Source organism: Danio aesculapii, chromosome 19 (genome assembly GCF_903798145.1).
Source record: "Danio aesculapii chromosome 19, fDanAes4.1, whole genome shotgun sequence".
Lineage (NCBI taxonomy): Eukaryota > Metazoa > Chordata > Actinopteri > Cypriniformes > Danionidae > Danio > Danio aesculapii.
This window is the reverse complement of record NC_079453.1, coordinates 30,981,980-31,004,504: the sequence shown is the minus strand read 5'-3', so window position 1 is coordinate 31,004,504 and position 22,525 is coordinate 30,981,980. Positions and strand designations below refer to the sequence as shown.

At 35.4% G+C, this 22,525-nt stretch overlaps 2 protein-coding genes across 3 annotated transcripts in view; both read right to left on the bottom strand.

Annotated features, from left to right (window-relative positions):
* hdac1 (histone deacetylase 1) overlaps nt 1-11,557 on the bottom strand; it is an 11,678-nt gene extending 121 nt beyond the window's left edge. The window contains exons 1-14 of one of the 2 annotated variants that reach the window (XM_056479737.1): nt 11,459-11,557; nt 9,922-10,034; nt 9,717-9,834; nt 8,522-8,596; nt 8,298-8,436; nt 5,964-6,105; nt 5,779-5,871; nt 5,587-5,695; nt 5,363-5,503; nt 5,164-5,272; nt 3,869-3,996; nt 3,614-3,772; nt 3,439-3,487; nt 1-638 (exon numbers count right to left, since the gene is read on the bottom strand). The exon at nt 1-638 is cut by the window's left edge and continues 121 nt beyond it. In XM_056479737.1, the coding sequence (XP_056335712.1) occupies nt 611-638; nt 3,439-3,487; nt 3,614-3,772; nt 3,869-3,996; nt 5,164-5,272; nt 5,363-5,503; nt 5,587-5,695; nt 5,779-5,871; nt 5,964-6,105; nt 8,298-8,436; nt 8,522-8,596; nt 9,717-9,834; nt 9,922-10,034; nt 11,459-11,510 (1,455 nt within the window). In that variant the 5' untranslated portion in view covers nt 11,511-11,557 and the 3' untranslated portion in view covers nt 1-610. The remainder of the gene's footprint in view (nt 639-3,438; nt 3,488-3,613; nt 3,773-3,868; nt 3,997-5,163; nt 5,273-5,362; nt 5,504-5,586; nt 5,696-5,778; nt 5,872-5,963; nt 6,106-8,297; nt 8,437-8,521; nt 8,597-9,716; nt 9,835-9,921; nt 10,035-11,458) is intronic. The other variant, XM_056479738.1, reaches the window with a different exon arrangement.
* A 7,127-nt stretch (nt 11,558-18,684) lies between these two features.
* Nucleotides 18,685-21,440, bottom strand: marcksl1b (MARCKS-like 1b). Its single transcript, XM_056480260.1, has 2 exons — nt 21,149-21,440; nt 18,685-19,981 (listed from the first exon to the last, which is right to left on the bottom strand). Exons 1-2 carry the CDS (start codon nt 21,233-21,235, stop codon nt 19,445-19,447), a joined length of 624 nt encoding a protein of 207 aa, XP_056336235.1. The 5' UTR covers nt 21,236-21,440; the 3' UTR covers nt 18,685-19,444.
* Between the last annotated feature and the right edge of the window lie 1,085 nt (nt 21,441-22,525).

The window sequence follows — 22,525 nt, the reverse complement described above, 5'->3', positions numbered from 1 at the left end:
TAAAGCACAACAGAAAGAAAAATCTTGAATCTAACAGCAATACAGCAAGCCTTCGCCATGCCCCGACCATACCGGAGTACTTACACACCGCACAGATGTAGGCATCAAGAGACAGACACCAGAATAAAAACGAAATATTTAGCGCTTAAAAACGAGGTAAAGGACACCGGACGCCAAACAGCATCTGCAGAGAAAACCCAAGTAAGAGTGGCCAATAAGCGTCTCCATCCATGATTTTAAAATTATTTGAAAAGGAGAGGGGGGGGGGGTCCCATGATGGGAGAGTAAAGTTATGTGCTATTTGTGGTCCTGTGTTTGAGGTGCTATCGTCGCTAAATAGTAACATAAGGGAGGCAAACAAACATGGTTCCAAAGCACAAAACAAAAACACATCTGGTCATTTCACACTTGTAAATGTAAAAACTTTTATACCGCTTCATTAGATTACAAATAGTAAAACGAGTCTTACAAAATAATTTACAGTCCTTAGCTCAGGACTAGAGCTAACATCTAGCATGTGTGTGTAAATGTGGGTTTGATGTCTGAAGATGAGGGTGTTTGACGACTTAAGTACATGCATCCAGGAGGACCGCCAGTCCTTTTCCCCACCTCACACTGTTTTTAGTTCTTCTTTTGGCCTGTATCAAGAGAATAAACCAAAATAAATATTCAAGAATCAAGGCAATGAGCTTTGCAACAAAAACACTAATATACACTAGCATTTAACCTCCTCATGGACAGCAAAGTCAAGCACTTTCTAAAATCACTACTATTATAAATTGAACACCTTTGCGATTCACACCCCAGCATATAGAGCGCCATGAAGGTCCTTAACATTTCACATACACACTTTATATTCACATTAAAATGTGGTCATGATGATATTTTCAGTGTGTTTTCAATAATGTTGACCGTTTTAAAGCCATGTTTAAACAACTTTAATGCAATTAGTTGAATTCAATACTGGGAATATTCAAATCGGGTTCCCTAAGTATTGATAAAGTGAATAATTTGTCAGTTCACGTATACAGAACAGAAGAATTTCTTCGTTTTTGAAAACAGCGCAGTACAACTATTGAAATGACACCATCAAATTTAAATTCAAGCACTTTTTGGACTTATATTTGTTTTTAAGTACGCCCCAGGCCTTGAATTAGGGCTAGGCGATATTGCAAAAATGTCATCTTTATAATTATTTTCCATATTGAATAACGATATACATTTCAAATGAAGTTGTTAATGCTTCCAGATTTAAAAAGAGTACCCCAACAATGACTGAAGCCACAAAAATGAGGGTCAATTAAATGGCATTACATTTTCAGCGGACAAACAGGTACATCTCTAATATCAACACGATTCTATTGTTGCACATTTCTGCTGTGTGATTTGTTCTTGGCTCAATATAGAGTAAAAAAAATTTTTAAAAGTCCAGAGGTTATCATTGTTATTGACAAATTTTATTGTGATTCAATTTAATTTTGTTTATTGACCAAGCCCTACCTTGAATTTATGTGTCTGAAATTTAAGGCTGCATTTACACTGCAGAACTTGATGATCAAATTTGATTGTGACTGTATCTGATTTTAACGGCCCACTTGCATCATCTTTTAACCGGGACTCTTATCCGATTGACTGCATTTACACTGTACACAGCATAGATTCAATGACTGGGAGAAAAAAAAAAAAAAAAAAAACAGGCGATGAGTGACCGCTGATAATGGAGCGCTCTTTTCTCCATTCCTGTATTTAATCCGTTCATAGGGTTTCCCTTTTTTTGACAAGTTTGACCATCTTTTAATCTAGGCTTTTTTAAACCAGTGGGCATCTTAATGTCCATGGCGTGATTCATACAACTGAACAGTTTTAGTTTAGATTTGTTACGTGACGGACGTTGCGTTCTCTCTTTTTCCTTCTCTTGATAACAGGCTTAAATACTTGTGCTTTATGACAATATAAAAGCTTTTTTTAGTGCTCGTGTATAAGTTTTAAGGTTTGGGACTCTGACGCTTTCATTTCAGAACAGACGACATCATTCGCTATGGTTTTTAATGATGCGCGATTCACATTGCAGGTGAAAATCTGATTTACACGAGAACACAGATCCGATTCATTTTGGATAACTTTCCACACATGAACAAGGCTGAATCTGATTTGAGTAAATCAGAATGTATGTGATTTTTCCTGCTTACACATACATAGGCCATATATGATCTGTGCCACATATTCCAGAAAATAATAAATCAATAAATAAATCCAGAATTGGGTCACTAGAACCATGCAGTGTAAATGCAGCCCAAGCAGCGTGGGAGCCCTGTATACAAGTCTGCAAATATTTGTCAAACATCTTCCAAGTGTGAACTCAAAAAGTGAGGTGAAACATTAACAGGACTTTGTTCATCTGACAGAAAACACAGCTGTTTTTACATTTTATGCTGGCTCTTCCCAAATGAGTAATGATTAAAAGTGGTTTATTTAGAATCGGGGGGGGGGGTGCATGTCTTTTGATGTGAATCGATAGTTTAACATATCTTTTTATTTAAATTTTTTTATTTTAAATCTTTAAGCTCCAAACACGGAGTACCGGCAGTGGCTGAATGCACTTCTGATGTAGATGAGGTGTGACATGACACATTCGTAGCAGAAGCTCCAGGAATAGACACGGAAACCACTTACCACACTCACCACAGAAGACAATGACAAACAAGTTGTTATTCTATAGTGTTTTACAGTATAATAGTCTTATAAAGCAATGTATGGGTTTACGAACTTTAATCACAGTGGCCAAACGCACATCATGTGTGACTGTGGTATATGATGGAGTTGATTTAAAAAAAAAAAAAAAAAAAAAAAAAAAAAAGGTTTTTTTTTTTTTTTTTTTTTCAACGAACAAAGTTATATAAACAGGAAGGCTTGAGGGCAAATTAGGGGTAACTTTTAATTTTGGCATTAACTATTGCTTTAAGATAGTCGCTCAATTCTGGCCCTCGCCATTTTCAACAACAATAAATCAACACGTCTTTCCATTCCAACGAGCTATTGTTTTTCTATGCAAAGGCACACTTGATGGACATGCTTGACTGTTAGGTTCATGTCTCGCATCTTTTGCAGTGAGGACAGAAACTTGCAAGCTTGAAAACAGAAGCTTGCAACACCCACCCTGCCTCAAAGTTCTTCTAATTGGCCCACTGCTTTGGAATTGAAAGCAAGCAGTGCTGCATGTAGAGGTTTAAAATCTTTTAGCCTGATGCAGCATTCATGTGCAAGGCGCTGCAGAAATGCGATAGAACAATTATATGCACTTGCCCATATATATTCTGAGGTCACAGATTCAATTTTGGGCAACTGTGAAACAAATGGTCCCAATTGAGTGGGAGACTTCCTTAACTAAAACAAGAAAAAGCACATATTCTAAAGTCCACAACGAGATTGATAACCTACCCCTTTGTGTCCATTTTCTCTTCTGAAGCTTTCTCCTCTTCTTTAACATCTGGTATCAAACATGAAGAGTGTCAATCTCAATTGTGTAATCTAACCACAATACTTCCGTTTAATAAAACAAAATCTTAAATCTATCTGCTGTACTTGCTAATAAATGAAAATAAGCAGCCTGTACCTGTTGGCTCACCTTTCTTCTCTTCTCCATCCTTCTCTTCTTCAGTCTTCACTCGTTTTGGCTTCTTGTAATTGGCTGCGTTTCTCCGTCCGCCCTGGCCTTCATCCTCAGAATCTGAGAACTCTTCATCACAGGCTATCCGCTTATCATGAGCACGAACTGGTGAAGAACGACAAATGATTTGCATTTAGAAAACTCGTGAAAACAGTCAAGAAGTTCAATTCCAGAAGTCTCAGTAACAAAAGTGTAGCTCACTTGAGATGCGTTTGTCAGGGTCATCCTCTTCATCTCCGCTGTCTTCCTGAACTGCATCCTCCGGGATGGCCTGCATCTGAACGCCTGGAGCGTGAGGCAACATCCGCAGATTCTCAAACAGACGCTGCCTGTGTTGAGAAACATGAGGCAAACACTAAACAAAAAGAAAGATCCAACCAGCTCAAAATAGTCCCTAGAAATGTTTGATAGTTACAGTTTACATGTTTCAAGAACTTTTTTCCCCAGACTCAACTCAGTTAAAGGTTGCATGTTATTGGGAAAGTGAAAGAATGTAATAATTGTCTAGTTTTTGTTCTTTAATTTTTTTAAAATAAGTTATTATTTGTTCTCAGATGTCAATAAAAAGAGAAAGTAGATATGATGGGGGTTTAAAAAAACTTTTTTTTTTGCATCAACCCACACAGAACCACTATCACAAAGAAAATTACAAAATTATACTGTAAGAATCATGTGTTTTGATGAGAACCTCATATTTAGTGAGCCTAGTAGTGATACGTGAAACATTTAGACCAAAAAAAAAAAATTTTTTTAAAAAAAGGTTACAGAAGAAAGGGGGGGGGGGGGGGTGGGAGGGGTGCACAGAGCCGCCTTGTCATGCTCATTTCTATAAATGTCAGAGAAAAAGACTGAACATATAGATACATTTGAAAAGCATGTCTCTATGAAAAAAACACAGACAAGTTTACAACTACTGAGTACAGAATTTCAGCTGTTTTGCATTTAAAATGGACAAATATACACAACTCAATCATATAATGTCCAAATTTAAACAGAACATTGGATACATATCAGTACACTGCATCCATGCTTTCAGTCTAAGACAAACCAAAACAAAAAGACTTCACATGTACAAGACTTCACAGTAAAACAAATGTGTCTGTATTGAGTTTTCTAATCTTAATATTCATATTAAGGAGTTTTTGGAGCATTGTTTGTAAATTTTAGAGAAACAATTAATGCATTACAACTGAACTAATTCCATTAGACTGCGCATATTACTAATTAAAACTGCTCAGATTACTAATTAAGATGCATTTTAGACAAAAGATGGACTAAACCTTAAGTGTCAATTTGAGCTGCTTTCCTTTTTAGAGGCAGAAAAAATCTGTTGTAATTATATTAATTGTGTTGTTTTATTGTAACTTATAATAATAATAATAATAAAAGCTGAAAAAGTTCTGAAAACAGAACTCCCTGACATAAAACCATGTTAACGCTTTTTAATCAAGTAAAATAAAAATCAGCGGAACATCTCTAGCCCTTCATCCACCTACTTGATCTTTTCCAGGTAGTCATTTGTGTTCTGATTGGTCATGTTGGAGGGGCTGATGTGGAGCTTGAAATCAGGTCCAAAATACTCAAAGTAGTCATTGTATGGGAGCTCTGATGAAACAAAATATCAACAAGTTAAATGGAGTTTGCCTTTAAAAATAAAAACAAGTTAAAATCTTCCAAAGCAGATTATTTCCTGACCATTGGGAATAGTGCTGTCCAGCGCTACAGCGGTCTCAAAGGTCCAGCAGCGGGCCACATTCCTGATGGTGTAGCCTCCACCTCCCAGCATGAGCAGTGGCAGGTTAAAGCTCTTCATATACTCTACACACTTGGCATGACCTGAACCCCCCACAAAGGTTTAGTTAGACATGAAGCCTAGCCAATTTACAAGTCTCATCTGAAGTTTGATTAAAGTTTGATACCTTTGATGGTAAGGTTAAAGCAGCCCAATCGATCTCCGGACAGAGAGTCGGCGCCGCACTGGAGCACCACAGCACTGGGCTGGTACATCTCCATCACTTTGGACATGATCTGCAGGACAATCAAAAACGAGATTTACATGACTTGATTTAAGGGAAGCACATCTTTACATCTGGTATGGTTTACAGACTTACAGGTTTGAATATGGCTTCATAGGACTCGTCATCAATACCATCCCGGAGCGGGTAATTTACAGCATAATATTTCCCCTTGCCTGCACCAATATCCTGCAAAAAAAAAAAAAAGTAATAAATTAGTTTTAGATCCTTTTCTCTAACCAAACTAAATACACACTTAGTCTTAGTCTTGGAGAACTTACTCTGAGGTCTCCAGTACCCGGGAAATACTCTCCATACTTGTGGAAGGACACAGTCATGACACGGTCTGTTGTGTAAAAGGCTTCCTCAACTCCATCACCGTGATGAATGTCAATGTCGATGTAAAGCACTCTTTGATGGTACCTAGAAAGATTTATAAGGCCTTCGGTTAGACGTCATAGTGTGTTTAAGGAAGGAAAGGAAAGAAAACATTTTATTCATTTAAATTACCATTTTACTCATTTGATTATCATTTACATAAAGGATATAGAGAGCAAGCAAAAATTTTGAAAAAAATAACCTTTACATTAAAAAAAACAACAACAAAAAAACAGCAATATTAGAAAAATTACTGAAATTTAAAAATCTATTTGAAATACGCACACTGATTTTATACAAGAAATAAAAAAATTACTGCCATTATTCCAGCCTGAATAGTCTCAATCATTCAGTAATCATTCTAATATTCTGACTTGATGCACACATTGCACTTTTCATTATGATCGATGTAAAAAAAAATTGCTGCTTGATAAATCATAAAAGCAGTTTTAGCTGGGTTACATTATATTGATACCATTACAAAAATTGAAAAAAAATATTCTCAAATAAATGCTATTTAAAAAAATCTAAAGGAAGAGAAACAGCTTCTCAAAAATCTGTTTTGCTGTAAAACCATAGCAATAAGACCCCCTCAATAAAGCATCAATAATTATAACTATACTAAACACTAAAAACGTAGCCTCTTAAATTTAAACAAATTCTGAAAGATCATTACAACTATAAAATTGATGTTAGTGCATGTGAAAACTTAACACTAAAATCTTTTACTTTAACATTCACATAGAAGTATTGCTGTCTGTTAAGGCCGCACAATTAATCGAAAAAAAGATCACGATTCCACCCTACACACGATCTAAATTCAGCTTTTCTACGATTCAGCCAATTATATTTTCAAGGTCAGGAAAGAAGCTTAAAAGGCAGTCGCACAAGTCTTCACAGGAACATGAACCCCTTTAAATGGCGTTAAAAGTGTCACATGCTGCATTTATAAGGTCTAATTCACCCAAAGATGTAATTTCTGACTTCATGTAATGATGTATTCACAGCCGCGAAATCACAGTGTGTGTTTCATCACAGTGACGGCAGCCATGAGTAGGGCCAGACAGAATCAGCGGATGTTTTTCTTTTTCTGTGGAAAATTTTGGTAATAATCTGCGCATTTCTGCTGAATTATTTAGTATCATAGCCAAATATTTTAAATAAAAAGTAATACCTTTTTAACTTATTTAATCTTTAAAAAGCAAATCCAATTAGATTCACTTTATTTTGTAAACAAAGCAGGTTTCTCATATAATAGATCTACTAAAAGACAGAAAATACTGTTCAAACTGCATTGTACATGAATGAGATGAACATTTTCATATTAGTCAATAATATTACTGTAATTAATTTAAAAACTGAATAAATTTAGATTCACACACACACACACACACATTTAAACAAGTAAATAAACAGAATTAATGATGGGCTAAAAATCTGCGGTATTCTGCGCGCTCAGATTCCATGTGGGCCTAGCAATGAGCCGCACTAGGAAGTGAAAATTAAACTGGCCGCACATTTCAATGATCACATCGCATTTTACAGTCATGACTACGACAAGCATTTCATGTTTTTTTTTTCCATAGATAACAGTGTTGTGCATGAAAATAAATGTTTTACAGTGTCAGTATCGCTACTCTAGCTAGCAGTGAAAACAAATGGTCTAATGTGGTCAATGACAGATGACAAGCACGTCTTAAACAATTCAATTTTATAATTATGAAGTTATATTCTGATGTCATCATTTTACTGTGAATTAACAAACAGGACATATTGAAAGTGTGTTCAAGTCCAACATAATGACAAGCATTTTAAGCAACAGTAGACCTACACGTAGGCCTATTATTATTATAATTTTACCATATCGTCAATTTAGAATTATAAGGTTCTATCTGACATGTCAAAATTGAGTTGACATTCTTATTAAATGACAACTTATTGTTTACATTAAGACTTTTTTTTTAAATAAATGTTGCACACATACTGTTTGTTATATGGATTGCTAAAACTTTGAAGCTCAATATCTCAAAATCATTCAGAACGCAGACAGAACAATATAAATCCAAGGTGACAATATGTTTGAGAATTAACAATAATAATATATTATCCTTTATTTTTCATCTAAAGAATCATGATCTTGATTTTAAGCAAAAAAAATAAAAAATAAATTGTGATTCACATTTTAGCCAGAATCGTGCAGCCCTACTGTCTGCATTTATTTAAACTTAAGAACATACTTGAGCAGCTCCAGAATGGCCAGTACAATGTCGTTGACATAGCAGAATCCAGATGCCTCGGATTTCTTAGCATGATGTAGACCTCCTGCCCAGTTAATGGCAATGTCTGTCTGCTGTTTGTTGAGTTTCACAGCACCAGCTGAGAATTATTAGAATATATGGTTAAACAAAGTCAATCAACTGCATCAAGTTATAAGAGGATTTAAGAGGGAGAAATCACTTACCAACAGATCCACCTGTTGAGAGCTGACAGAACTCAAATAGGCCATCAAAGACAGGACAATCCTCCCCTACATTAACTGCAGAAACAGTAAAACTCATTTAACATCCATCGAATATCACAGTTAAATTTATAATTAAACCTATGGAGATAACATTTGACACATAGTAATAGAGATCAGGGCTGCACAATATGTCGTTTCAGTATCACTATTGCAATTTAAATATTCGCAACAGTCATGTCACAAGATATGCAATGTTGAGTCTGAATTATAGTTGACCAAAAGCAACAGAATTGTATTTAATTACTGTATTTATATATGGAATTATGGAAAAAAAATATTTTTTTTTCTTAATTTTTAACGGGTTTCTAGTCCAAATATCTACATTTCAAAGTGAAAACAAGATTATTTTACTTACCGCACTGGCAGATAATTTCACTTTTTTTTTTTTTTTTTACTCTTAATTTGACATTTCTTCTGAAGTTGAAAACAAAACATTTTTACTTGACTCTACTTGGACTAGAACGTAAACGAAACATAGAAAGGCGTTTTTGCATTGTAATTATTTAACTTCTGTACCTGAATACACAGACTCTCAACTAAACTGTCAAATAGTACTATTCATCTTGTGAAACTATTCATATCCCAATATTTATCACAATGTGCATCTTTTTTTCCCAATATCATGCAGATAATCACAATAAAAGATTCATTTATAAAAAGAGTTGTAGTGCTTATCCAGGTATCGAAATCATTTCAGCACTCACATGTGTATTACGTGACAAATAAACATTGACAGTGTCAGTATGCGGTGTTAAACTACTTGTATTAAAGGTTGAATATTATGATTAGTAATAAAAGATAGACTCTAATAAACGACAAATGTGTGATGTTACCAGAGTAAATGGTCTACTTACATGTAGCCAGTCACAGAGTGCGAGTGTATTATAATTCAGCTTCAGAATTATAAATAGAGGCGTCATTTTAAGTCCACCACCAAAAGTCAATACCAAATTACTCATAGGCCTACATTTTATTTACCAAATCTTAAAAATTCTACTAATAACAACATCACCTTTTTGGCTATAAAATGATCTAAAAACATATAAAAAAAATAATTTACTTGACTTGAGTGTATCGTTACACCCCTATTTCAGACCTCACGTCAGATCATCCAGATCCAAAAAGAGCAACTCACATCTCTGCATCTGCTTGCTGTACTCGGACATGTTGTCTGGGCGGATGGAGCGGAGGAACTTGATGTAGTCGTCACTGTGGTACTTGGTCATTTCTTCCGCATTGGCTTTATGAGGTCGCTAAAGAAGTGAAAAAATAAAAAATCAACTTAGTCAGAATCCTGAAACAAATCCTAAATTTCGTAAGCATTCGCTTCTTTTCCTTACATAAATCTCCATTTTCCTATACAGCCCATAGTTGAGCAGAAGGTTGTGGGTCATGCGGATTCTGTGGGGCTTCATGGGATGGCCCTGGCCATAGTAGTAATTCCCGACATCCCCTGTGAAATAATCACATCTTTTAAACATTTATTCACAGGGCAGCACAATACATCTTTCCAGCATCGATATTGAATGCAATCATTCACAATAGTCACATCGCAGGATTTGCAATGTTGAGTCTGTATTATAGTTTATCATTTGCATGTTTTTGAGCCCTGGGGCAGTAAGAGGATTTTATAAGCATTCAGGCATAAGAAATTGTACCGTTAGGAACTTTAATAACGATTCATTTTATTGAATTATTGTCATTATTCAATACTCAAATATGGTTAGACTTGTAAAAAAAAAGAACACTAATTGTTTAAATTGTAACTTAATTCTTTGTATATTACATTTTGTATATGTAACTTTACTTTCTTTTATTTATCCATGCTTTTAATTTGTTAATTTATTAGATTTTATGCAGATCCACTACAGAATCACTGCATTCGTACTGCAAAATATACCACAGGCTAAAAATCACTGTTTTTTATTTTTAATTCCTATTTTTCCAATTCCTTTTTAATTACTTGTTAAGATCATATCAGAATCAATGCAATCTTAAAAGGCAAGCTGAGAATAACTTACAAAAGTATACAAATTTTTAAAAATTAAAAAAGTTATGAAATACATTTTTAAAAAAGTATGAGAAAATAAAAATCTAACATGCATTCAAAGTGCAAATAAAAAAATAATAAAAAATAAAGAGATTGAAAGATGGATTGACATGGTAAATAAAAAAATTATAGGACTCATATTCTTAAGCCATACTACAGATACACCGTTACGTGTTTATAATATATTTTAAAAACGTCCTTTAAAGAAAATAATACAAATCAATATTAGCTAGGTTTATGGATCAATCACTTTACCCAATAGGCCTTTAACTAGACACAAAGCCAGCTACAAGATCAACCTCCTTCACTTCATCATAATCCAAAATAATCTTCATACGTGACTTAAAGCAAAAAAATATTTGGAAGCAGAAAGACAAAAAGCACAAGTCAGTCCACATTTATAAACTAGAGAGCATCATTCACACACGCTCGGATGCTAGCAGTGAGTGCATCAATAAAAGCAGAGCTCAATTCATTTTAAGTCTTTCGGTCCACAGTGTGAAGCTAAGTTTATCGATGCTATACGCGAGATATAAAATTACACGTGGTGGAGTGTACGAGAATTCTGCACACTTGCAAAAAATACTGTCAATTGTGCTCGTGTTAGCTCCATGCTGCTAACAGTGAGGAAGAACAACAGGATGAAGAGGAGCTTGCGGGCTAAGCTAACATACTAGCATTAGCACAGTGTGGCTAAACCCGGCTAACAATTAAGCAGCACTCAAAGGAACTTAAGCATTGTGCGGAATTCATCCAAAGCAGGCGCTGCGTTTATTTTCGCTGAAAATAAGAGCTCAATATTGCAGCGGCAAAAATTATATTCTTACCGTCATAATAATAGCAAACTTTCTTCTTTGTTCCTTGAGAACTCAGCGCCATTTTACCCTCCAATTACAGCCTGCGCCTGCCGGGCTTTCTGCGCACTGAGGAACTTCAATAGCAACTTGTCTCAGGCAGCTTTGAGCCAATCACGGTACAGGTTCCATCACTGTGGGCGTGATTCTTTTGTTTCTCGGCCAATGATTCCTCTGCTGCCTTAATTATGCATTTAGATCTAGATCCATTTGGTGATCCATCTGTAAATATCACCATATCACCATAGTTTTTCTATAACTGCACTTTATAACTTATACCTGTATCCTGCACTTGCTGCTATTGCACTGCTGGTTAGACCTAAACTGCATTTCGTTGCCTTGTACTTGTACATGTGTAATGACAATAAAGTTGAATCTAATCTAATCTAATCTAATTTACTACACAGTTGTTTAAACGTCCGCCAACATGGACTGGATCTATAATATCACATAATGTTTAATTTATTTAAGACAGTCCGTTCTAAGTTGTTTGTTTCACAAGGTTTTCTTCGCTGGTTAATAACTCGTAAATTATTATAGCGTATAGGATACAAGTATATTAGGGATCTACCACTTTGAAAGAAGTCTCTTCTGCTTACTAAGGCTGCATTTATTTGACCATTATAGCCTAATAAAATCAGTATTATTTTAAAATATTTGTTTGTATGTCAATATATTTCCAAAATACTATCTTTTATGATTAAAAACTTCACCGTATACTTTGATCCTTCTAAAATAATGATTATGCTCATAAAGAAATGTTTAAATAAATAAAATTTTTGAATGGCCAATGCAAATTTTTGTGATAAAGAAACCATGATTCTGTTCAAAAGTAGGCTACCATTGAAGAAAAGTTCATGTACTTCATTTCAATACTTCGCTTAATATTTCTCTTCTTTCACTTAACAGTTAAATATTAAAAAGTACATATAAGTAAATATTTATAGCGTTACACAGAAAATATGAACCAGAATGTGTTCAACATTGATAATCAGCCTAAACAATAACCAATATTATTGACTGATAAACAATTAATAATTAATCATAAAACATGCAGAGATGTCGGCGCCAATAGCCTGGTGGTTCTGTGCACTGATAGCACAGATGTGCTCATGGTGACCTGAGTTCAATTCCTGGCTTTAGGTCCTTTGCTGATCCCCTCTCTCTGTCTCCTATGCTTTCCTTTCTGAAATCTCTACTGTTCTATCATAATAAAGGTGAAAAACATAATTATAAAAAAATAAAACATGCAGAAATGAATCAATATGAAGAGTTTATACCATCTTTTTCTTCTAAAATTCTTTCTCAGCCTTCTTTGTCTATGTTCCTTTATTTAACTTTAAACATAATGGAAAAAAAACTATAAGTAGCCTATTCAAAACATGACGTAAACGTGAAATCACTGAACCTACTGTTGAGGAACGAATAGTTTACCCGCTAAAATAACCATGATGAAGAAGACACCATAATTACTTCAGGATCCTTCACAAATAATGATTATGTGCTCATAAAGAAATGTTTAATTAAATTAAAATATTTTTTGTGGTTAACAAACCAGGATTCTATTCAGAAGTAGGCTACTATTAAAGAAAAGTTCATTCATTTCAGTTTCAACCACGTCATTTCAATACTTACACATCAATACACTTAATATTTCTCAAGGACCAATTCATAAAACAATTAAAATCATAAAACACAGCAAGAAATCAATATGAAGATTTATGCCATCTGACATTTTCTTCTAAACAACTTTCTTAGCCTCCTTTGTCTATGTACCTAAACAAAAGAAACTATAAGTAGCCTATTCATAACATGACATAAAAGTGAAATCACTGAACCTATGGCAAATGAACAGTTTTGCCCCCAAAATGACCATGATGAAGAAGACTCAAAGTTAGAGATTCAATCAAAGAAAGTTTACTGAAGACAGTTTCAACAGCAGAAGCCTACTTCAGAACTCATACAGCATATACGTGTCAACATTGGGATGTAAAAATACAGGATACAAGACACATTTGAGATAGGCCGTGTTGATGTAATTGCCACCTTTCATAGAAAGATTAATATTACAGGGAATTTTTAAACAGGATGACAGTGGGATAGAATTGTAAAATACCAGTGAATCCTGGGAAAAATGGGAGGGTTGACACACTGTAAAACGTTTTACTTAAGTTGAAACAAATAATCTCTCTAAGTTGAGTTGACACACATTTTCAAGACAGCTGGTGAACTTGAGTTTGTAAGGTTAACCAAGGTATGACACAGAGATTGTAGGCCGGACCACTTACAATTTCAAATCGAATGCAATTATTCTCTAACTTAAAGTCTGCATCATACATACACAAAATGGTTGGCTAAAACATAGATACACTTAAAAAAACTCCACATGCAGTTCAGAACAAAACATCCAATGAATACTCATGCGACAAGAAAACAAAGGTCAGACATAACAGTAGGCTATTTCTGTGGTCAGGAAGACCAGAGATGAAATTCAATTCCAGTCTTCTTGTCTCCTCCGATGAAGAACAAACACACATATACACAAAGAATGCTTATACTTCGAGGATGTCTTGCTCTCAGGCATCATATTGGAATGTTACAATAAACATCTTTTATTTTATTGAAATAATTATAATAACATTTTTAAAAAATAATAATAATTTTATTTAAATAATACATTGAAATTCTTTCTTATAATAGAATCTTTTTTTCCTTTCTTTAAAATTCACATCTAGTCATAGCTGTTCACAGCATCACATGTTCAGTTCCATATGAGAGGTCTTGAATGGGCCTGAAGAAATGAATAACTTGGCAAACAGTAAACAACAATGACACACGTATTATTTAAATCATATAATCTAGACCCTTAAACACAAATTCACTTTATTAATAATCATATCACAGAAAGGATATTTGAAAGTCCTGGAGCGGCCATCATCTTCAATATCTGGATGCAGCTTTTATGATGCAAGCTGAGATTTCATAGCTCAGAGATGCAATGTCAGACACAATGAACTCAATAGAGCTACTGATGTCACTGTGAGGGGTAGGGTTAGGGGTAGGGTTAGGTGAGCGCATTAAAAAGTATTGGATGCAGCTCAGATTACATCTGCACCTAGTCTGCAGCCAAACCCCTCTCATCATCTTCATACAGGAGCCTGAGAAAAATACTCATATTAAAAAAAATATAGATGGCACTTAGATGCTTTTGCATCTGAAATCTTTATATATTATTCACTCATTCATTCAATTTACTTTGGCTTAGTCTCTTATTTATCAGGGGCCGTCAACTATTCCGTATATTCCTTTAAGCTGCAACTCAGTACTGGGAAACACCCATACACTCTCACATTCACACACATACACTATGGCCAATTTAGTTAATCCGATTCTCCTATACCACATATATTCGGACTGTAGGGGAAACCGCAGCACCGAGGAAACCCATGCGAATACGAATACAAACTCCACACAGAAATGACAACTGGCCCAGCTGGGACTTGAATCAGCAACCTTCCAGCTGATTGGTGGAGAAGAGACAATCATGATATGGGGACAGAGAGTCAGGACCTCGGTTTAACATCTCATCTAAAAGATGGCCCTCACTGAGAAGTATAGAGTCCCTATCAATATACTGAGGCGTTAGGATCCACACAGACCGCAGGTTGAGCGCCCCCTGCTGGTCTCACTAACACCACTTTCGGCAGCAACCAAGCTTTCCCATGTGGTCTCCCATCCAGGTACTAGCCGAGGGCGAGAGTGCAGCCCTGCTTTAGGGGGTCACCATGTGACAGTTGGAGAGAGCTAACTGCTGGCGATTTATGATATTGCTGTTTTATTGGATTAAAAATTAAGCCTCATGAGCAGGCGAGACTTCTGGAAGAGAAACAATGTTATACACACATATATTATCAACAAAATTAAGTGCAGTAAACATTACTTAAATTCATTTATTTACATATTTATTAATTACATACTTCCAGATTAATGCCCATGGAAAGGTGCTTCTCTTTCTATAAGTTTAGACTGACATTTAATGGTATAAAAATACAATATGTGTGTTCCTCATGTGGTTGAAGAATGCCCCCCTTAGCCACAAACTCAAATGTATTTGGATTATGAGCAACTTTCTAGAATTGTTAAGTAACAAAAAGCACTGTTGAGCATATATATGCAGAACAAAATACAACCATTTCACTAAAACTACAATAAAATGTTACAACACTAATGCAGTCAGCTTGGCATGGTTATTACACTGTAAATGTTTGTTCTTAGTTCATTTTAGACTTAATACATTACCTGACATTAACTTGTGAGGGGAAAAAAGTAAAATGACATCATCTATGTGTTGATACTTGATAGTGATGATGTTGCCAAAGGGATCGTTGCCTCAAAAAGAAAATTTTACTCACCATTTACTCCCCTCAAGTGGTTTCAACCTTTATTACACTGTAAATGAAGAATGTTAAAGTTGACAACAGGACAAAGCCTTCCAAATGAAATTGACTCATAAGTGATAATTGAAATAATAATTAAAATGTGTATGTCCATCAGGATTAGATTGGATAAGCAAATAAACATGAAAAAAACATAAAAATAAGCACAACTCCAAGAAAAGAGGTTTTACAAGATGTCTCATTAAAGTGAAATTATTTCAAATCCAAAGGTAATCTGATCATTTAAAATATTGTTTTTATATTGTTACTTTCAATATGTAATATTTATTTTTATGCAATAGTGTATTTAATTTATGGAGAATTTTGCAGTAACAATTTATGTTCTTCTTTGATACTGAATTGAAAAGTAGAGTCTGCTGAATTATTTACAGCTTTGTAAACAATTTAATACAAAACCTAAAATGATAAATCTGTTTTTAAACATGCAGATTATCTAATTATTAGTTATTATTATTATTATATTATTATTAGTATTTAGTATTGTTTTATGTTATATTACACTTAATGAAAATAATAATACATTTTATTTGATAAATAAACCTGTTTTTTATACATGCAGATTATCTATAAGTAGTTAGTATTGTTTCATATTGACAAAAATGTTTTATGTACACTTAACGAAAATAATAATACACTTTATTTACAGAGCACATTCACTATATACTTGCAAACATGAAATATAACAAAAGCACCAAAATAGCAAAAGTCTTGTAGTAAAAATAGCAAGCAGCATTAACACTCCCAAATCAGAGTAATTTGACAGACAAATCGGAAACTATTGGTAGTGCTGGCCTGGGAATTAATTTTTAAATGCAATCTTTGTTAACCTCAGTAAAAGAAAAAAACAAGGTGGCTCTGTGGCGACCCCTGATGAATAAAGGGACTAAGCCAAAATAAAATGAATGATTGAATGAATGAAAGAAAACAAAGTTGTTCATTAGTTCTCAGCTCGGTGCAGTAACTAATGTTAACGAGCACATCTTTGGATTTTGATCTTTTGCATTGATCTTTGTTAGTTCATATTAGTAAATACATATAGTGCAGGCCTGTAGCCAGGGGGGTTCGAGTGGTTCGGAAGACCCTACCCTCACAGACAAAGGTCCAGAATTTGTCCCATACATGAGCTCATTTGTCCTCTTTTGACTGCTATGGCATCATAAATAGGGAAAATAACTCATCAAAAAAGGATTTAGGGCCAAGCGCGGTCCTCTGTTGGCTGTCGCTTCAGTTTGACTTCAGCTAATCAGTTTTGCCAATGCTTACAATTATTTTTCATGAGTCATTCAACTGTCCAAGAAAACATACAGTCTGGTGTAAGTGAAGTCATCTTTTGCTACTGCATTGTTTTTAAATTAAGAAAACTTTATTCTAGTAACTTTTATTCAAAATCTTGGACCTTCTTCTTGAAACAAAAAAAATGACTAATAAAAATGTGTGAAGTATCAAAAGTGGCCTATATTAAAATTCACTTGAAATTTACTTGATACTATTTTGGCTATTTGTTATCCATGAATTCTCAAATGTATATTTTTACAAGAAAGGCTAAAAAAATTGTGACGCTCTATATTATTACTAATAAAATAGTGCTTAAAATGCCACAAAACATATTTAAATATCAAATTTAAATAGAAAATTAGGGGTATAGCTGAAAAAAGGTCCACTTTTGAGAAAAAAAAAACCCACCTCGTTCCCCAGGCTCGCTACGGGGTCTATAGTGGAACCTTATTGCAAAGTATCACCCATTAACCTATTAACAGAGTGGATGAAGAGTAAAAGTGCTAGAAAAACAAAACAAAGTTGTAATACAAATCTCAAATGGAAAACAAACAAACCGCAAGAATACATTTTTACTAAAAATAAATAAAAATTTTGCCAAATAAAAACCTTTATGAATTGTATTATCCTTTGACCACAGAAGAAGATATTTTCCAAGAATGTTGAATATTGGTAGCCATAGAAAAAAAAAATGCTATGGAACAGTTTCCAACATTTTTTAAATGATCTGTTAAGCACACATCACCAATGACAGGACGGCACTTTGTTTAGTCGGAATAGAAGTGCACATACACACACACACACACACAGAAAATTGTTTTCAGAAACCCAACAAAAAGTGCAACAAATGTATAAATCATTTGCACTTTGCCCATTAGTCACCCCTGCAAGTCTTCAATCCAACACACGATGGCGCTATAAGACAAGATTTCATTCCACAACAACGAGCGATAAATGCACTGTATTGTTGCCATAAAAAGACAAACGGAAAAAAGAGCAATATGACAATGCGTTTTAATTAAAAATTACATGATGTTTAATTTAAAACAATTATCTAATTGATTATATGTAGACTTATGATTTTGCAAATAAATCAGTCCTCAAGCGAATGATCTTTTGTAAAGCAAATCTTTGTTAAACCAAATCTTCATAGGTTAACTGAATCGTGAAAGAAAATGGCATACAGGAATACAACTTATTTACAGGCTAAGCGTACCTGTCTACTGCATTATATATAGCTACATATACATATGTATTAGCTTATCTATACATTAAGCTATTGTATACAATAATTACAAAAGTCAAAAGGTTTTCGCTAGTTGTCAGGTATTTGCAATGGAGAATATGATGTTTTCTGGTTTACTGTTTTTTTAACAGCTAAATGGTTTATGAATGTTTGTCTTTAACCATGAAGATGTTTTGAGGAACTTCACCTGTGAAGAATGACAAACACAAGGTATCAGCATCTGTAGGTAACCAACATTTATTTACCATTATCAACTTTACAATAAAACCAGTAACATCTTTAAACATTAGCAAAATAAAGAACAAAATTGGTCAAATGTATTTACAGAGACCAAAAAGCAGATCAAGGCTCACATTTAACACATAACAACTCTGCTTTTTTTTAAAACTTCAAATGTGAACATAGCAAGCTCAAATGTGTTTTTATTTCGTTTTATTTTTTTTCTTAAAGCCAAGATGAAAATTAAAATGCGATTTCAAACAAACAAGACAAAGCCTTCTGGATATTTAAAATGGTTCTCTATACACCACAAAATACTTAAATTTGGGTTAAAATATAGGAATGTAGAAAGTTGGCAAGTCTTTTTCGATTTCCTTTTTTTTTAACAGTCATTATATGTGGTGATGTTTATCTTGCACAATTCATCAGTATAGTCGCATCTATTCAGTGGTGGGCTTGACAGATGCTTCTCCTTGATCCTCAACTCACTCTTGTGCTGACATCCCGCTTCCAAGAGGTTTCGGCCTTCGCTCGGAATTCCAGATCTTTGAGCCATTATCAGGGAAGTGAACTAGTGAATCTAGTCTGTCATTTGTTATTAATCTTGAAGAAAGTGGCACGAGGAGTCTTTTTCACATACATGTGTATATATACATATACATATATCCATGTATATATACATATGTATACATATACACATATATATAAATATATATTTTTTTTCTTGGAAAAACAGTTCACAAAGTCCTTTGTGAAGTACAATCACTCCTTCTGTTCGGATGGTGCAGGTGTTGCGTTGGTCTCCTCTGTTTGTTTCGTGGCCTCTACAGCAGGTGTAGCAGCCTCTTCTTTAGCGGCAGCAGGCTCCTCAGCCTTGGCTGCAGGCTCCTCTGCCTTGGGGGTTTCAGCAGGGGCGGCGGGTGTCTCCTCAGCTTTGGCCTCCTCCTCTTTCTTCTCCTCGGTGGCTGCCCCATTCTCCTCAGGCTTCTCTTCAGTAGCCGGAGCAGCAGCAGCGGCCTCTTCCTTCACCTCAGCATTCTTCTTGCTCTTTTTCAGTGAGATGCCCTTGAATTTGAAGGAGTTCTTCAGGGAGAACTTCTTCTTCTTCTTCTTGGGGGTCTCCTTGGTGGCCTCGCCCTCAGGTTTGGCGGCCTCTCCCTCAGCGGCGGGTGCTGGTTCGATGGCGTCGCCGGCTCCAGCCTCAGATTCCTTGGCTGCCTCTGCAGAACCGTTGGTGGTGGCAGCATCTCCCTCTGCCTTGGCAGACACATCGCCATTGGTCTTAACATGTCCGTTCTCCTGGAAAAGAAAAAACAAAATTGGAATTCAGAATAATGAATCAGAAGGCAAAATGGATGAATATTTACTACGAGTCAACTACATTTGCATATGCATCAGGGCATTCCTTCAATCGTCGACGGACACATCAGTGACCCGTCACGTAAATAATGCATGTCTTCGAGGTGACGCCTTGCAATACCGCGCAGCACCAAGCGAGGGCGATAAAGCCTGGCAGAACACCACACACAATGCGAAGCGAGACGGCAGCTTTGGAACAAAAGACGGAGATCGAGCGAAGCACGATGGAGAATTTCATTGAGCTTCATTCACCGCTTATCCATCGACGAACAAATAAACACAAACGGCGATTTGAAAAAGGTAACGTAAAATATTAGCACCCTCATTGATAAGAAAGGGGGTTAATCTCACAAAACCCCAAAAGCTTGACCAACTGTGGACTCTCGCCCTAATGTCTAGACTTTAAACCCCGTGCGTCTGGAAAGAAATACTCCACGCGCTTCTTCACAGACAAAAAATGTCTGTAAAAAAATAAATCGATGAAAATCCGACCAAATCTTTACGAAACAATATGTAAAAATGAAAAAAGAGAAATCTGTAAATACACAATTAGTAAACCGAAACATGAAACTATCCATTGTATGCAATACTATAATCATTTTAAAAAGCTTGAACATGAAAATGAAAACAACAAAATAAACACTTCCAAAATACCAGCTACGTCCATTTCCCCCCAGATTGATCGCAACCCCCTGCTGCTGTTAACCCATGCATAGTGAATACGTGCAGCATCCTCCTACACTGGCATTAATGGAGATCGCATGGCAACAACACCGATCGTCTCCAAACGACAAAAGATGATTTTAACGGCGGAAATGGATCGAAAACGAGTAGCAAAAACAATCCGTTTTCAGCGTAAAACAGAAAACTGTGTATCAACAGCGTAATGTGATTTTCCTGAATGAAAACTTTCGACGTGAATAATAATATAAATAAGACAATGAATAAATGGTTTGCTTCTGTTTCAATCCTTTTTTCCCCCAAGTAAAATCACCGTCTGCTCGCCACACTCAGAGAGCTGGTTAAATCGCAGACGGTGGTTCGAAACTCTCGCTGAAGCACTTGTTGGTCAGATGTGGGTGTGTCGCAGATGGAGAGATGAATTACCTGTCCGTTAGTCTTGACGGCAGCTGGGTCAGCAGCGGCGGCTTTCCCCTCCACAGCCACTCCTCCCTTTGATGCCTGGGATCCCATTATACTAAATGTGGTTTTAAAGTAAATTAAAAAGAACTCAAATTCAGGTAAGTGGAAAAAAAATTAATCCAGACCAAGGGGCGTAATGTGCATCCAAATGCGCGAGGAAAGTTGCTGTTTTTTTTTTTTCCTTCAAAAGGAAAACTTGAGATGATCCACTCTTGTCTTCCACCCGTGAGCGTCGACTCGACCTACTACTACCAGTTCCAGTCCTACAGCGCTTCAAGATAAACCGAAGCCCAGCCCATGGGCGTGTCACGGTAACGCGAACCAATCTGAAGCACGACCCCGCCCTCCATGTCCCGCCTCTGTTGATTCCACATTAGCTTCATAGAAATAGAAAATGGCATCGAACTGGAAAAAAGAAGGGAACCAACGGGGTGACTTGTTGAATTCTCTGTTACTAAGAGCAATGGGGTTACAGTTTACTTGAACCCATTGAACTACACACTAGAATTAAATCATTTAAGGCTTGTCTGTGGTGAATGTGCCCTGTCGTTCAATATATGCAGCTCACTGTGCTCAAGACAACAGTGGTATTTAATAATAATGATTAATAGCAGGGCATACTTTACACTATTATCTGATAAACAACTTGTATGCTTCGTTAAACTCTTTATATATGGAGGTTACTCTAAAGATTGAATCTTTTAAAGCCTCGTACACAGTTTGAGTAATATTATCTTCTGTAAATTGGTATTATGTGTATAATAGTAATTTGTATATAATCTGTGCTACTAATGCATGCGCACATTCTAGTGTGTTAAAAATAAAGGCTTGTAAAAGAGATTTTATTTATTTATTTATTTGTAAATTGTAATTTGTTATATAATGATAATGATATAAAAATGAATTGCAAAAGCTGAAAAGTAGAGGCATTATTGTCCATAAACAATAGCAACGGTGTGATTAACAATTGGAACAAAACTAGGCCAGAGTTAACAACATTGCCCACATTGATAAGTGACAGATGCATTGGCTCCAGACTATCATAAAGTCTCGCCCAACCTTTGTCATTAAGAAAAGATATGGGAAGACACATCTCCTGGCTTTTGATAAGATGTTTTTTGATCTATATATGAGTTTATGATTGCTTGCATTTGATTATTTGCATTTAGTATGAGAATAGACCTGTGACCCATTTTGGGGCCACAATCCTTCCGTTGTTTACTGTTTCTTGCAGTTGATAATCAACTTTAAGTGCCACCAATAATTTCCTATAAATTACAACTTATAAATCATTATCTAAATTTTTATTTTCATTTTCCTCCTTCTCTTCCTCCTCTTTTT

Bases quoted from the DNA above. Each gene is read 5' to 3' on its own strand.
- marcksl1b (XM_056480260.1), bottom strand. From the start codon at position 21,235: ATGGGATCCCAGGCATCAAAGGGAGGAGTGGCTGTGGAGGGGAAAGCC. The intron at 19,982-21,148 runs GTAATTCATCTC...TTTCTTTTCCAG, and splicing joins CCGTCAAGACTAACGGACAG to GAGAACGGACATGTTAAGAC.